A 15,056-nucleotide genomic window follows, 5' to 3' on the forward strand; every position below is an offset into this window, starting at 1 on the left:
TCTTACTGGCACTACTGTAGATCAGCGACCAAAATAACCTGTTGGCTGTTGACGTTTAGATGTGTTACATATAGGCTTCAGGAATTGATGACTCCATGATAGAATAAAACTCTGAAGTCAAAACATTAACTTCCCCAACAAGGCCTGTGAAACACACTGATGAGCCTCTATACGTTCTGCAGAAGGATGTTAATTTGCAAAGTAGGAAGTTCACACGCTTCCATTCTCACATGGTTGATCACATGGGGGCCTAAAACATGACATGAGAGAAGTGAAACTAGAGAAGGACAACGCCTGCTCACTTTGTATCTTTTGGGCTGTTTCTCCTGTATCATCATGAGACAAAGAAAAAAGATTAGAGTCAAATGTCTGGGGCTTTCCAACTCAGAACAAAGATAATCAGGATCTGAAAATCAGGAAAAAAGATCTGCTTTACTTTATCTATAGTATTTCTATGTTCCTTCAGCTAAGGATGATGAATACAACTCAACTTTGACTCCCAATGACCTGTCCTACTAGTTTTTCCGTCCTTTTCTCCGCCTCTCTCTTATTGTTCCGAAATGTCCCTCCAGGTCTATGAGGGAGGCTTCCACGCCCTCCACCACGACCTGCCCGAGGTGGCCGAGTCCACGCTGAAGGAGTTGACCAGCTGGATCAAAGAGCGCCTGCCCACCTCGTAGACTTCAAGCTCGTCCAACCCAGTCGACGCTCCAATGCACCAGCCCACCTCGTCCCAAGAGATATGTTCACCTTCCGGTGGTCGTTCGGGCTCAACAGTACCACTTCACTTTCTATTCTGACAAACACAAAAACTCTTCTCCTCAGTGTGATACAATTGACTTGAAATGATACAGCCCCTGTCAAACAGCCCACTCATTTAAAGCAGGTGTTGGGGTCAGAAACCATTTCTTTTTGTAGATACTGAGCAGCAGTTGTCAGTAAATCCTCGAATCATCTGTTTATTTCATCTGCATCCCTTTCCGAAGTGCAACTCAAGCTCATTTAACTCTAATTAAAGTTGTAGTTACAAAGTGCAATAATGAAGTCTCCATCTACGCGCAGGACAGATTTTGTTTTTAAATTAGCAATGTGATATATCAGTGATCATTTCCTTCTGAGGTCAGATGTCAGGATCAGCTAGAGGACAACAGCCCTGGACTCTCTGTGGGTTCAGTGCAGGTTTATTAGTTCATAAAAAGCTCCTCCTGCATCTTCACAGTGTCAGTAGTTGTGAAATTGACACTATTAGTGAATTCGATTTTCCGTCTCAGGTGAATCTCAATCTCTCAGTTTTCTCTCCTCCTCCACTGCACTTTTGACGCATGCATTTCTAATAGTCGCATGAAAACTTATTGTGTAAACACTGGTGTCTCCATATTCATTTTGGTAACTTCCCCCACCAACGTCAGTTTTTTGGCAGTTTTTTTCTCCTGTTTATTATTTTCTTAATACTATGTCCACTAATATTTCTTGGCAAGTGAAGGGAAAGCAGACTGACAGGTTCTGCCGTCTGCTGTTCTTGTCTCCGATTACAGGGAGAGCGTACGGGTCGAGAGGTCAAAAGTTCTCTCCTCTCTGTGACCTTTGACCTTCAATGTCAGTCACTGACTTCTCTGTTAAGAGTCACGCTTTGAAACCGTAACATCGTTAAACTCCGGCTGCAGACTGGAGCACAGCTGGGAAACGAGAGGCACACATTGATCCGTTGATGAGGACAAGGGTAGATCTCCTTCACTCACATAGCATCTGCCATTTCACCAATCCACTCTTGAGTTATATGGCTGATTGATTCCTTGCTTGGCCGAGCACAGTGGGGATCCAGCCTCTGTTTCAGAACAATGACATCTTTTTCTTTTTGGAAAACAGGATGTTCAACAGAGTAGCTTACAGATGAGGAGGGACTGGGAATTCTTGGCTTCAAAGAGACCGTTGAGGACTGCACCTACACACAACATCAATCTGTAATGGAGTCCATATGTGTGAGATATTCAGGTTTTAAATAACAGATACAGGGCAACTGCTGCCACTGAGGACACTGATGTGTTTCTACACATGACTCATTTGAGTCAACATATTGGCTTAGTTTGAGGGGAAGCTGGACCTTTGACATCAGTGTTTCTAAAATTCAGCCAACAGCTCTGCACGTGTTTAATGTGCGATCACAAGCAACAGGAAAAGTTTCAAACCTCTAAACCTGACCTGCAGTGAGGGGCTAGTTCAACCCAGGCTCCTCTTAGGTTTTCGACAAAAAACACAGCAATAATATCATGGCATCCTAGGTCTGTGGTAGCCTTTAATTATAAGCTACACAGACTCACACTGACCTCATCATTGTATATTGTCGGCAAGACTGTAATTAGCAGGTATTGCTGCATGTGCTACCTCGGCCTACTCATCAAGCATGAGAACATTTCAGGAGCAAGAGTTTCAAAGTTCGTCCACTGCCGACATCAAATATAAGGATTAAACATTATCATCTTTATGGCGACTCAACATGTTAGTGTTTCTGTTGACACATGTCTTTACATTTAGTGATCGTCTGTGTCACTCCAGTGTTATTGTTTTTTTTGTATCACTCTGAGTTCAAAGGGACTCCTGCAGGGAGTGTAAGGGAGGCACAGTGCAGTATCCACGGTGACCGTTACCCACGCGTAACCACGGCAGCAGACCGTCAGCGGGGTAGAATTTTTTTGTAACCACGGTGATCACTGTAAGACCGATTGAGTGAGATAAATGCCCTTCTTTCTTTCTTTCCTTCTGTCTTTCTGTCTCTCTCTCTATCTCTCTCTCTCTGTCTCTCTGTATCTCCTTGTCTTACCCTGTTTGACCTCCTCTGGTCACTTCTTTTCTTCAGTTGGTTGGAGCAGTTCTCTTTGTTCTGTCCATCACAGAGCCCCTTGTCCTGCAGCAAATTCAAACGTTGTTTTACTGTCAGCGACCCACACTGCCCCTAGTGGTCAATTAGCAGAAAAGCAGCAGGTCATATACATTTAGCTGATTTCTTATGGTTCTTTTGGACATGAGCACTCATTCATTTAACAGAGGTCACATCGCTTAATCTGCCTTTGATTCCGGTCAAGAAAGAAATAAGCTGACATTTCTGAGTCATAATGCAAGAGTGAGACCCATAATGCCGGGTCAATTTAGTGAAATCATTGAATTGCACTGGGAAATTTGAGACTGATAAGTAGGAAAATTGAGCCAAGGCAAGGGTAAAATGTAGAATTCCTTTCAAAAATGCAAAATAGGATGCTTCATGTGATAGATAATGCATCAAATAAGAATTATAGATCACAAGATGTTAAAAGAAAATAAATTATAGACACAGATGTTGTAAAACAAATAAAAAAGGAAGAAGATGAGGAGATTTCAGGAGGCATAGGCGTCCTCTTCTCTTTTTTTCAGACCACATATCAGGTCACAATGCCACTGGTGCAGTGCAGATAGAGATGGGATGAGTTCCTCCATCCCAGTAGGAATCACAGCCACTTCAAACACAATCTGCTGCTGATTGAGCTGCAGCAGGCATGAGACACACACAAAGGAGACACAGTCCCAGTTGTATTCATATTCCTAATAGCCCCCCTGCTGCACTGCATCAGTGCAGTGGATTTACCCTATAGGAACATAACCTGTCAGACTACACAAGTGCATATTACCGTTGCGGTTAGATATGGGGGCGGACAGAGCGATGGAGATGGAGTGAGAGAAGAGAGATAGAAAGATGGGAAGAGGGCTGACAGTAACCATGGCAGCAGCTTTTTTCTTATTTTCTCCCCCAGTCAAATTAACCTTTGAAAACCATGTTTTTGTTAATGGTGCACACGTTGCTGCTCTTTCAGGGCTGGTTGTCCTTTTGCTGCTCTGAGGATTCCCTTTTATGTAAGCATGGAGATAAGAGAGCCAACAATTAACATCATCAGATCACAGTGAGCAATAGGAGATGCACACACACACGCACACACACACACACAGAAGCACACACACGCACACACACACACACACAAACACACACACACACACACACACACAGAAGCACACACACACAGAAGCACACACACACACACGCTCCGTGAATTCAAATTACACTCGTCTGCTATAAGCAAACAAATCTCTGTTTTTTCTTTTTAGACCCAAATCTTTCATTATCTTTTGCCCAAGTGAAGGAGGAGGTCTATGAGTGAAATTCAGCATCCCCTCCCTCTCTCCTTTTTTCACAATATTCCATTCCTTCTCACCTTTATTTATGGTGTGCACCGATCCTCACGTGTTGTAAAGCCATGTAAACCTCCCATGTCCATGCCAATATCCTCTTCTCCCGGCATGTATGTCTACATAAGCATGATAAGTATGCAGGTTTGCTATGCTGACAGGTAGCCCTGTATAGACACAGTCTTCTTTCAGTATATATTCATCTTTTTTTATCCAGGACAGAGCTTCTATATTTAGAAAAAGAGATAATAACGAGGGCAGGAAACCATATAATCAAATTGGTCTTTTCTAATCGAGTGAAACGTATTTGTCCTGTCAGTTAGGTTGTTTTTTTTAATCTTGACTTTATGACTGTTTCTAAATGAATAGCTGTTATATATGTTGAAGGACTAAAGGCCACAGGCCAGAGATTAAAGTGCACTGGGAAGGTTCATTGCAGAGTTTGCATGAATGAAGTCAGTGCTCATGTGTGCAGCCAGAATTGGAAAGGTTTTTTCTCCAAAATGCTATAAACAATGAATAAGTAAATCACCTGAGGACCTAATCAAGTAACCCCTACTTGATATCTGTAAAATACAGGCGACCCAAGCTGTTAACGTGTAATAATTTCATAGACTGAAAACTTGCTTTGATAATGCATTTTGGAATAAGACCCAATTCAATTCATGCTGTTATTTTTCAATCAACATTGTTAACAAATTAGATTTATTTGTAATGACTGAACTGCTTGATTAATGAACATACTTGTAATACACTGTATAGGAGCATAACATTGCTAACAACACTTGATACACAAATCTTGTATTTATCTTGTTTAGAGTATTTAAATGTATTAATTTGAAGTATATAGGTTACTAAGTCACTTTTTTATACTATGAGGCAGATACATGTAATTTTTTTCTGTTGTTGCACAGCCACATGAAGATTCATAACACTCTCTGAGGTCGAGCCAGGTCCAGGATTGTACTGTATGCGCATGTAAGATTGAAAAATGAATGACAGTGTTTCTGACTGGTTCTTGTTGAGTATTTTACCACTGTGTGTTTTAAGTTGCCGTCGTGTTGAAAAACCCACGTGTCTCGTCGCAGTTTGTTAGAGAACGATGAGTGTTAAAGGGCCCATATTATGAAAATTCCACTTTTGTAGTGCTTCTACACGTTAATGTGGGTATCTGGCACGTCTACCGTCCCAAAAACTCTGGAAAAAAACACTCAAAACAGGTCAATCTGAGGAGCGCTGTTTTAGACAGGGTAAAAGGGGTGCTGTTTTAAATAATCCTTGTGGTATTTTGCCCAAAGTATGTTACAGATATTTCATCAAGACCCCAAGGAACCATATCAACTGTGGTAAAATGGGCATACGATGGGTCCTTTAAAATCAACTGCTATTCATATTCTTTTAATTTTTAACAACTTATATTTCTATAAGTTTGGAGAAATTATTGTTCCTCTCCACAATTTGCCTTCACTCTAATCTCTTCTTAAAAATTGTTAAAACTGTCTCATACAAAGTCAGTTTGGTCAGAATAAAGTATGTTTAAAGACTAAATTGCAGATACCAGGTTTTCATCCAAGAGCATCTTGTTTATTAGGGAGAAAACCTCAGATTTATTTCCTTAAAGATTCCACATTTTATGGGAACATGTATGTAATGTGTTGATCTATTTTTGGATTGTGGTCTACTGTCTTTTGTGCCTTATTACGATGACGAATGTGTATCTAAGCATCTGGTTCTCTGACTGTTGTTATGTTCTGGTTGAGCAATTGCGTCCATCTGCTAGTCTCTTTCATGTCCGTCATGTCTGTCTGTCGCTCTCTGTCCGTGTTTCTGTCCAATCAGGAGTCTAAGCAGATTTAGTTCATAAGCTGTTTTTGAATCTTTCAGGAATTGACACAAATCAAAACAGTTGTTAATCTGCTTTGATACGCCCACAGTTTCAAGAAACACAGAAGTTAACATGAAAGAGGACACTCTGTCTCTTCTGCAGTTACTTTAATGGAACGATGACTAAATAACATGTGGAACCTGCCTGTTCTCCCTCATTGATTTTCAGCAGTGAACAACAGGAACCAGATATGGGGTTATGAGGACATTACTGTTACTGTTTAGTATTGAATGGCTGCATTCCTTCTCCTTGTCCTTATTTGTACATGTTTGTGCTAGGAGGCTGTTGTAAAGGGGAAAGGAGGGGGTGGCAATGCATTTCAAAGTTCCTGAGGCAATCCAGAAGTGTTCAGAAAATAAATCAAGTCATAACGTGGAATAATATTTTTAAAAACAAAGTTGAGGCTAGTCTAGCCAAAACTATGAAGTGACATAGCATTCAAATATTCACATTTGGCAGATCTGGAGACAGCCTTTAATATGGTTTGTCATCGCCCGCATTGTGTATTGAATCTATTATTCCTTGTTCATGAATAAACTAAAATGTATTCATACTTACTGGTAAAGATGCAAGCTCACCGTCAAGGATTTTCGTCTGCGGAGGAAAACTCAGCTATGTGATGTAAAACCTCTGAAGATGAAGTGTGAACTGTCAATAATATAGCAACGTTCCTCCCAGCAAGACATACAGTATAAATGTGTTAGAGTAAAATGAATAACATGACATTCAGCATCATTACTCATGAGAAGGGAGTTGGTGTTTTCAGGCAGCACATTTTGGATCACATGAAGATCTTGTTACATCACATTCTGGAGTCTTCCTTCTAAAGTTGTTGTTGTTTGATTTATTGCTGTTTTACTGGATGACATTGGATTTGAAGGCGCTGATACCCAACCTCAGCAGTTCATGATTAGTTGAATAGCAGCGTTGGACACTTTCATTCAAATGGAAAAAACATTGTATATAAGATGTATATAGTCTAATGTAATAATAAACATATTCTCAATCACTGACGGCCAAACTGCTTGTTACTAGAATGTTCATACTCTGACAGAATAAACGATATGACTGTTTAACTGTGTCGCTTGTCTGGGATTATTTCACATCTTCTCTTCATTCTGTTGCTTGGTTTGTATGATTAGTGTTTGTATGCAAAAGCTACTTCAAAGATCTCAAACAATAATATAAGTACATAAGCACTATGAGAAATAATATAGCATAGCAATATATAAGAATAATCATGTAATTTATTATAGGAAACTTGACCGGCATACTTTTTAACATCATTGAATGCTAATCAGCTACATGATTGACCTTCCATTGCAGGACATATCCGTTCATCCATCTGTCCATCCGTCCATTATCTATACCACTTGTTTGGGGGGGGGGTTTCAGGGGTTAACTGCAATGAAGTAAATTCCAGCGCCAGAGTTTCTGGACTTGGTCGACTTGTTTTATATTGTGTTCAGGAAAACATCAGGAAAACGACTCAGGAAAACATCGCCTAAGTGATTTTATGCATTCCAGAGGTTAAGATTGCTTATAGTGGGATTTAAAATGCACACATCAGCCAGTAGATGGTGGTATTGTGTCACGGAATTCCTTGACGACAGCCTGTTTGGTTGTAATGCTGATCCAGGCATACAGAGGCAAAGCATGAATGAATCAGAGACTTACCATTTATTTGGATTTATTTGTTTTTTAGGCTCAAACTTCATCACATGACACAATTTGCCCTGATTTCCATCCAAACACTGAGGTCTTAGTGTGATAAAGTATTAACACTAACCCTCTGTGAGATCAAGCAGTAATTTGTACATCAAACCCACAATCTACTGTATTTATCCTTGGTGGTGTTCTACTCCATTACTGATCGTGTTTCTCAATCTGAACAGTGGAAAAAAAAATTGTTTTCAAATAATCAAAAGGAGATAGACGGAAGAGCCATTACTTTGGTTTTGAATCCCTGGAGAATTGGAGAGTAGAGTAAGGATGAAATGCAACAAGGTTTGCAGGCCAGACAAACCTCTGTTATTCTTCAGTTCTCATCATTACTGTGTTTTCTCTTGGTAAATCGCTCTCCTCTCATCCTTCCTCCTAAACCAACATCTGACAGTGACTGAAGAAAGTCTATCATCAGTTCAAGATGGAGATGTTTGGAGAGGACAGATGATAAAACATGCACACTTATCCTCACAAAATCCTGACTTCACAGACTTTGAACAATAACATATCAAATAGGCATAAATATGGTCATTTTCTTTTAAAACTTTAAAAACAAGGATTTAGGTGACCTGAACTATTGATCTCAAAACATATATTGACACTATATTTATTCGCATATAACAAGTCATTGAATAGTCTCATGACTTCATTAAATATTAAAAACACTAGAAAAAAATAACAGTATTTCATGACTACCTGACATATTCTAAAAGCTTTGCTGCAAAACTATAATAACGAAACTTACATGTTGTTCACAAATTAAAAAGTATTATTGATTAACCTCTAAATTAGCCCTTGACCTGAATGATTCTGGGAATGAGGATTAGTCATATGGACAGTGCACACATTTTCCCTGTCTCTCTCTTTATCTTTGCCTGTGCTTTCTCTCCCCTCCTCTGTGAGAATGTAGGCTGCAGCAGCTCTCTTGGATACATTTTTGGCATTTACTGGAACCACAGTAGCAGTGACTCCCATAGGATGGCGCTTCAGGGAAAAGCCAAGACCAAAGTTCTGACTGCACATGGGAATATTCATCTGTCCCGTTCAGTGAGGGTCAAACCGCCAGTCGTTAAAGTTGTTATGGGCCCAGCGGGGATCTCTCTTATTGCAGGCTGATTACCATTCAGTACATACAGCAGTGATTATTTATGACAAGGGAGAACAGTGAGATTTAGCGGTTTAATTCCCTATCATCTTCCCCTGAGACTCAGAAATCTCATACCAAAGAATGTGTTATTTATCAACGTAATACCCCCAGCAGAGGGAGCCTGTAGGCCTGTCTAGTGTTTGTTGGATTGAAAGACCTAGGCCAATCAGCGGCGGGTTCAAGGAATTAAATCTGGGCTCGCTGTGGCCATGGCAACGGCTTTACCTCTGCGACAGCTGAGGAATGGAAATGGAAGAAAGGAGATGCTACGTGGACTGTGGTGGTGCTTAGCAAACTATCGGACCGGGTGCATATAGATCCACCCTGGGTGAGCCTGTCACACGTCAACTGGATCCTCTCTGTAGGGGAGAACTGAGTGTGGGTCTGGATTCACACAAAGTAAACAAGAGCCGGAGGATGGAGGGGGGAACAGGAACCATTTGTCAGAAGGCACTGACACTGCATGGGCAAAAACGGACAGGAAACAACTCACTGATTTACTTAGATGATTCAGGAAAAGATTTGATATTCAAAGGATGAGCTTGCTTGTCTTATCTGAACGGCCCCGTGAAGAGACTTGACTGTCAGGAAGGAAGGACTGAATGACGGAAGCATAGAAGGATGTTGGGTTAGGGAAGAGAGTGAGTGAGTGAAAGGAGAAAGAAAGGAAGGGAAATGGGCCAGGGGGAAATTCCAGAGATTTTAGATGTTACGAAAGAGGCCTTCCGTTGAAGGGCTGCAGCTGTACAAAGGTGTGTGATGTTACCAGTCTGACACAAGTACGACAACACAATTAAGCTTTTGATTTCAAGGCGCAGCACATAGTTTTAACATAAGGTTAGATAATCCTTTATTAGTCTCACAATGGGGACATGGGCTGTGCTGCAGCAGCAAAGAAGACAGTCAACAAAATAGGCATCTGTAAAAGTAATAATGAATAAACGTGCAGTATAAACGCAGGGGAAACGTCGAATTAGTATAGAATAGAGATAATATGTCAAATGTAATCAAATAAATAAATACAATATAAAAATTCTGAACAAAGTCAAGGTGTGAATAACAGAGCTGGACCTCTTCTATATATTTTTATAATACGATTTAAATTAGCCTGTTTTAAGAGATCTCCCATCACACTGACACTTCTGTGGGTGTGGTTCTTTTCTGGCTGGACTAATAAGGTCCTGCCTTTGTTCCCGCCTCTACTTGCATACCCGCCCCTGATTGGCTGGGACATTCCCAACCTCTGCTCTGCTTGGCATGCGCTTCCCGTCGATCAATGTCAAGCGCTGGCTGCTCCCCGGCCACGCCTCCTCACGCTCTCCAGTGCCAGCGGTGAACTACCAGTGGAGCTGTTGTGTGTGTGTGTGTGTGTGTCGTCTGGAGGAGGAAGCGTGTCTCCCCATCGCTCTTCCCGGGCTCCCCCCCTCGCTGAACCCGCCGCTGGAAGAGCCGGACACGTCGTGGCGCAGCGCTGTTCCCTCCGACCTCGGGATTCGTCATCCGGCAGCAGCTGCGGGATTTACGCGTGTCGTCATCACTAGGAGAGTCGCCCGGCAGCCGGTAAGAAGAAGCCCTGAGCAGGTCGCCCAGTTAGCCCGAGAGCTAGCCCGCTTCCCCCCGCCCCCTCTACAGCCACAGCTAGTCCCACCCTCACCGAGTGTGCGTGGACGTCGTAAGAGGCTGCGGCGGTGAAGTCGAGTGCGTCCCCCCCCCACCACCTCCTCTTAACTTAGTCAGCATCGGTGTACAGCTGGTCGGCAGGAATAAGAAAAACACGGGTTGACCCAGACGACGCCGACGTGGAAACTGTCGGCTCCCGGTTGAACGAGTGGTCTGTTCCGTGGAGGGAGACGGTGGCTACACTGGCAAAGAGACTGGCTGGGAAGAAGCGGCGAGATAAGGGACAACAAGGAAGACACCGAGCAGGAGGGGACTGGCCAGTTGAGCCGGGGAGACAGAACCAGTGCACGTAAGTGACGCCCTGCTAGCGACCTTAGGCTCGCATGCCACACGGCTTACAGGTCACGTACAGCTTGCTATGATTCCCCTGGAAGCCCTTGATCCGGGGCTTAGCTCCCGCGGCCGGTGCGTCAGACCATCCGGCGAGCTAACGGTTCAGGCTTTTCTTGACGGGGGCACACTAGCTAGGCTAAGGTGGCTAATGCCTGGTGGGTGGACGAGTGGGGACTGTGACTGCTGCAGCCATTATTCTCCAGCCAAGGTTGTGTGAGATTAGTCAATTCGGCCAATTGCTCAGCTCACCTATCTGTGCATCGGCAAGCGGCCGGTTGACAGGCGTATTAGCTAATTAGCCGCTTTGCTAGCTAGCGCCAACCGGCCACCCACCCACCCAAGTTGACAGCTCAGTATCAGGCGATGCCAAGTAGCGATGTTACGAGGAATGCCTAGAGTTATCTGTGGTGCCCACAGAACATGTGAGGCTCCTATCTGCCCTGTGCAGTCGTGGGGACTGTGTGTTCCTTGGCTCAAGCTGAGATAAAGTGGCCGCTCAGTGACACAGCAACACTTCATGTAGTGCATCCCACTACCCTGCTTATAGATGGCAGTGTCAAACTTGATGCTCAGTCCTTTTGTTCACCGGGCTCTCCCACTTCATGCCGCGGGTCATTCAAAGCTGTTTCCAGTCACTGAACATCCACAGGTCACACACCGGCACACCGTGTTCTGGCACAGTCAGTTTTCTTTCAAGTTAACAAGCCGGCAGTTCATTATCACCCCACAGCCCTGTACCAAAGGCACAAGAATGTCTATGTACCAAAACAAACTCTGACACCTTTCTCTCCTTCTGTAGATAGAAGGCGAACACCGCCACCGAGCCACACACAGCCATGAGTATTGAGATACCGGTGGGGTTGACAGAACTGCTGCAGGGCTACACCGTGGAGGTGCTGCGACAAAGGCCGTCAGACCTGGTGGAGTTTGCAGTACAGTACTTCACCCGCTTGCGAGACTCCAGAAGTCAGGATGGGGCCAGTGCTGTCGCCAAAACGGGGAAAGGAGTGATGTTTGATGGGGAGCCAATGCAAACGGAGTCCAACGGAGAAGATGATGATGATGATGATGATGACTCTGACTTTGAGCGTAAGTAGATGTTTGGTTGTTATGATTATAGTTGTGTTGGATGTCTGTGTGTGATGCTGGACAGAATGAGAGCGAGCATAAAGACAGAGTGGGGGTGTGGGAATGGGCTGGACAGGGAAATAAAGAAAGTGAAGATGAGTCCTGAAACATTGATGTTATCAGAATAAATCTCATCACTTCTTCAGAGAGAGATTTTGTGTGTGTGTGTGTGTGTGTGTGTGTGTGTGTGTGTGTGTGTGTGTGTGTGTGTGTGTGTGTGTGTGTGTGTGTGTGTGTGTGTGTGTGTGTGTGTGTGTGTGTGTGTGTGTGATGCTCATCACATTCACAAACATATATTTGCGCTCAAAAAATTCCATTAAGTAGGAAGTTCCACAAGGCAACCCTCACACTCTAACCTGTGGCCTCTCCATTCTTATTTTCTGTTCGACTCTCAGGATCTGAACGCATTTTTTTGCAGTTAAATAAATGTCTGAATTCATCAATTATACTTTTCTAAATATTTCAGGAACTACAAAAATATATTATTCCTGCAAGTGGAAATTATGCTCTGACAAAGCAATTTGCATCCCACTCTTTTATTTTCTTAGCTTTAATTAGAAAGATGTATTGAACAGGAGCAAACATTGAAAAATAACTAATGCCACTTGCAGTTAGACTCTGATTTGAATGTTTTGAAGAAAATCTTGGCTGCGCATCCAAATTTTCAATGACTACCATCAAACACCCTGTCCTAACCACTTGTATCACATTAAAGGAACGTGTTCTGAAAGTTAAACCCATGAAAGGAAACTGAACTCGACTCAGTTGTACAAATAGAGCCGGACTTTTTAAAAAGTATTTTCTCAATGAATGAATGAATTTGTGATTGTTCTTTAGCAACAGTTTATTTTTATGTAAAATTTAGCCGTTCACACACTCTGCACGATTTAATGTAACAATCAAGGTTGAACAGGGTATCTTACTTTGTGCAGATGCCTCAGTCTTCGATAGACTGACAGAAGATTTAAGCTGGGCTCAGCTTCCTCTGTGCTACTGAGAACAGCATGTCCTACATAGTGTGCTGTGGAGCCAGGGGCTTTTACCCTATGAATGGGGTTCTGTGTTTTCTCAATGAGTTGTTCCTCTGTGATGATCCCTGAAAGAGTCACAGGTGTATGTTTTAAAACTGTAAGTAACATTTTTAAGCTAGTGAAAGAATATCACAATGCTTTTTGTCAAGCAACATAATTCAAATGCATAAGTGATGATTACGACTCCACAATGTGTCTCCTGTCGGTGTTTGGAATAGTCCAGGGTTGTATTTGTTTGAAGCTTTAGTTCTAGTTTAGCTCTTTATCAATTATAGGTTAACTATATTCATCATGCCCCATATGCAAATATCCATCTCTGCTGAAAGCAATATTGGCCAGCCTTGTTGGTTGTTACAAGCTGGCTCAGGGTAAATGGGAGATTACAGTTTCGGGTTCTATGCTCATACAAGTGGGGTTTGGCTCCCTTAAAAACATCTGTGACCTCAGCTGAGGGATCTGTGTGTATGTGCACATACACATTACCTCTGTGTGTGTCTGAGTACTTTGTGCACATTATTGCTGCATGTGTACGGGCATGTTTGTGAAAGCAAACAGATGTGCTATGACTTGGATTTCACACCCGTTCAAATTCCAGCCAGGTAACAGCATGAAGCAATTCTTCCAAGTACATTCTGATAAGTGATCAGTTGAGTATTTCTATGGCTTATTCAAGGTGGCAATAAAGGGAAAGGTAGCTGATACTGTTTCACTCCAGGAAGCAACTTTCGCCTGGATGCTGTGGGTCACGCACATGACATCCATGACATTGGATTATACAGCCAGGCTTGTGTTGACTGCCCTGAGGCATTAGTTTGTAATGGGAAGAATACAGTCCTGTATAGTGAAAGACATCATGTGCTCTTGCCTAACTACTCTTGTAGCCTATAGGTATAAAGATGCTATAAAGCCACCAGTTCAACTGCCGATGCGCCAAAGTGGTTTGATCTTGTGCAAAAAATACCAAAATAACTTTCTTTACTTGGGAGTGCAGAACAGCCATGGTGTTTCTTAGTTCTTAGGTAACTCATACCCAATCGCAAACATTGGTATACAGAACTGTCTTCTGACAATAAAATGATAGTTACAGTGTTAGTACCTTGAATGGTAAAGGCTCTAATGTTAATGGTAAAGTTATTTCCAGTTTCTGTTGGCTGAAGGTTTTGAGAAGGTGACCTTGTAATCACAATGTCCAGTCAGTGATGGATATCATGACTTTTCTTTCTCTGGTGTTATTTTTTGTCATATGTACTGTTAAATATCCAATCAAAAAAACAATTTTATCCCATATAGTATCAGTTTGCGGAACTCTTATCTTTTATCGGCATTTTGCAATTTGCATTTTCTGTTTTGTTGTGGTTTTCATCCCTACTGCAGGTGTTGCATAGTGCATACGATACTATTTCCCCATCACTAGTTTGTAATTTATATATTGGTTTTGTTGTAAAGTTTGTAATATTTCCTACACTGATTTAGCATACTAAATGCAGCAGCATGCAGGCTCAGTGTTGGCTAACACTACTTAAAATGCTAAGCTAATGTCAACGAAGGCAATGAAAAATCTAGTTATCTACAACATCACCTTAGTCCAACAAGCTAATTAATTACCTGAAGATGTCAATTCAGGTTTTAGTGATTCCTCACTTGACTTTGCTGCCCACAGTGTCCACTTTCTTCAGTGCTTGCTGCAGGCATACTGATGTGAGCTCTGGCAATTGCAAGTGACTTTTTTTTTCCTGGTTGTCAAAATTGGTTCACTCATCAGCTTAGATCTGGATTTTTACCATGTGTCTCCTCAGGTTAGACGTATTTCTGTGTCAACTTTGAAAATTGTAATCACAGCTGAGACTACCTTCAGCTCACAATGGCCTTGACCTACTGTAACTTGGAACAAGGTGCATTGGAGATGACGTAGTCG

General features: G+C 42.3%; 2 protein-coding genes across 3 annotated transcripts in view; both read left to right on the top strand.

The window, feature by feature from the left end:
- Positions 1-7,173, top strand: part of mgll (monoglyceride lipase) — a 43,043-nt gene extending 35,870 nt beyond the window's left edge. The window contains exon 8 of the mRNA XM_061075271.1: positions 573-7,173. Coding sequence (XP_060931254.1) covers positions 573-680 — 108 coding nt within the window. The 3' untranslated portion in view covers positions 681-7,173. The remainder of the gene's footprint in view (positions 1-572) is intronic.
- Positions 7,174-10,307: 3,134 nt separating this feature from the next.
- Positions 10,308-15,056, top strand: part of prkar2aa (protein kinase, cAMP-dependent, regulatory, type II, alpha A) — a 41,138-nt gene continuing 36,389 nt past the window's right edge. The window contains exons 1-2 of one of the 2 annotated variants that reach the window (XM_061075269.1): positions 10,308-10,938; positions 11,782-12,071. In XM_061075269.1, coding sequence (XP_060931252.1) covers positions 11,819-12,071 — 253 coding nt within the window. In that variant the 5' untranslated portion in view covers positions 10,308-10,938; positions 11,782-11,818. The remainder of the gene's footprint in view (positions 10,939-11,781; positions 12,072-15,056) is intronic. The other variant, XM_061075270.1, reaches the window with a different exon arrangement.

The sequence above is a fragment of the Limanda limanda genome, chromosome 7 (genome assembly GCF_963576545.1).
Source record: "Limanda limanda chromosome 7, fLimLim1.1, whole genome shotgun sequence".
NCBI lineage: Eukaryota > Metazoa > Chordata > Actinopteri > Pleuronectiformes > Pleuronectidae > Limanda > Limanda limanda.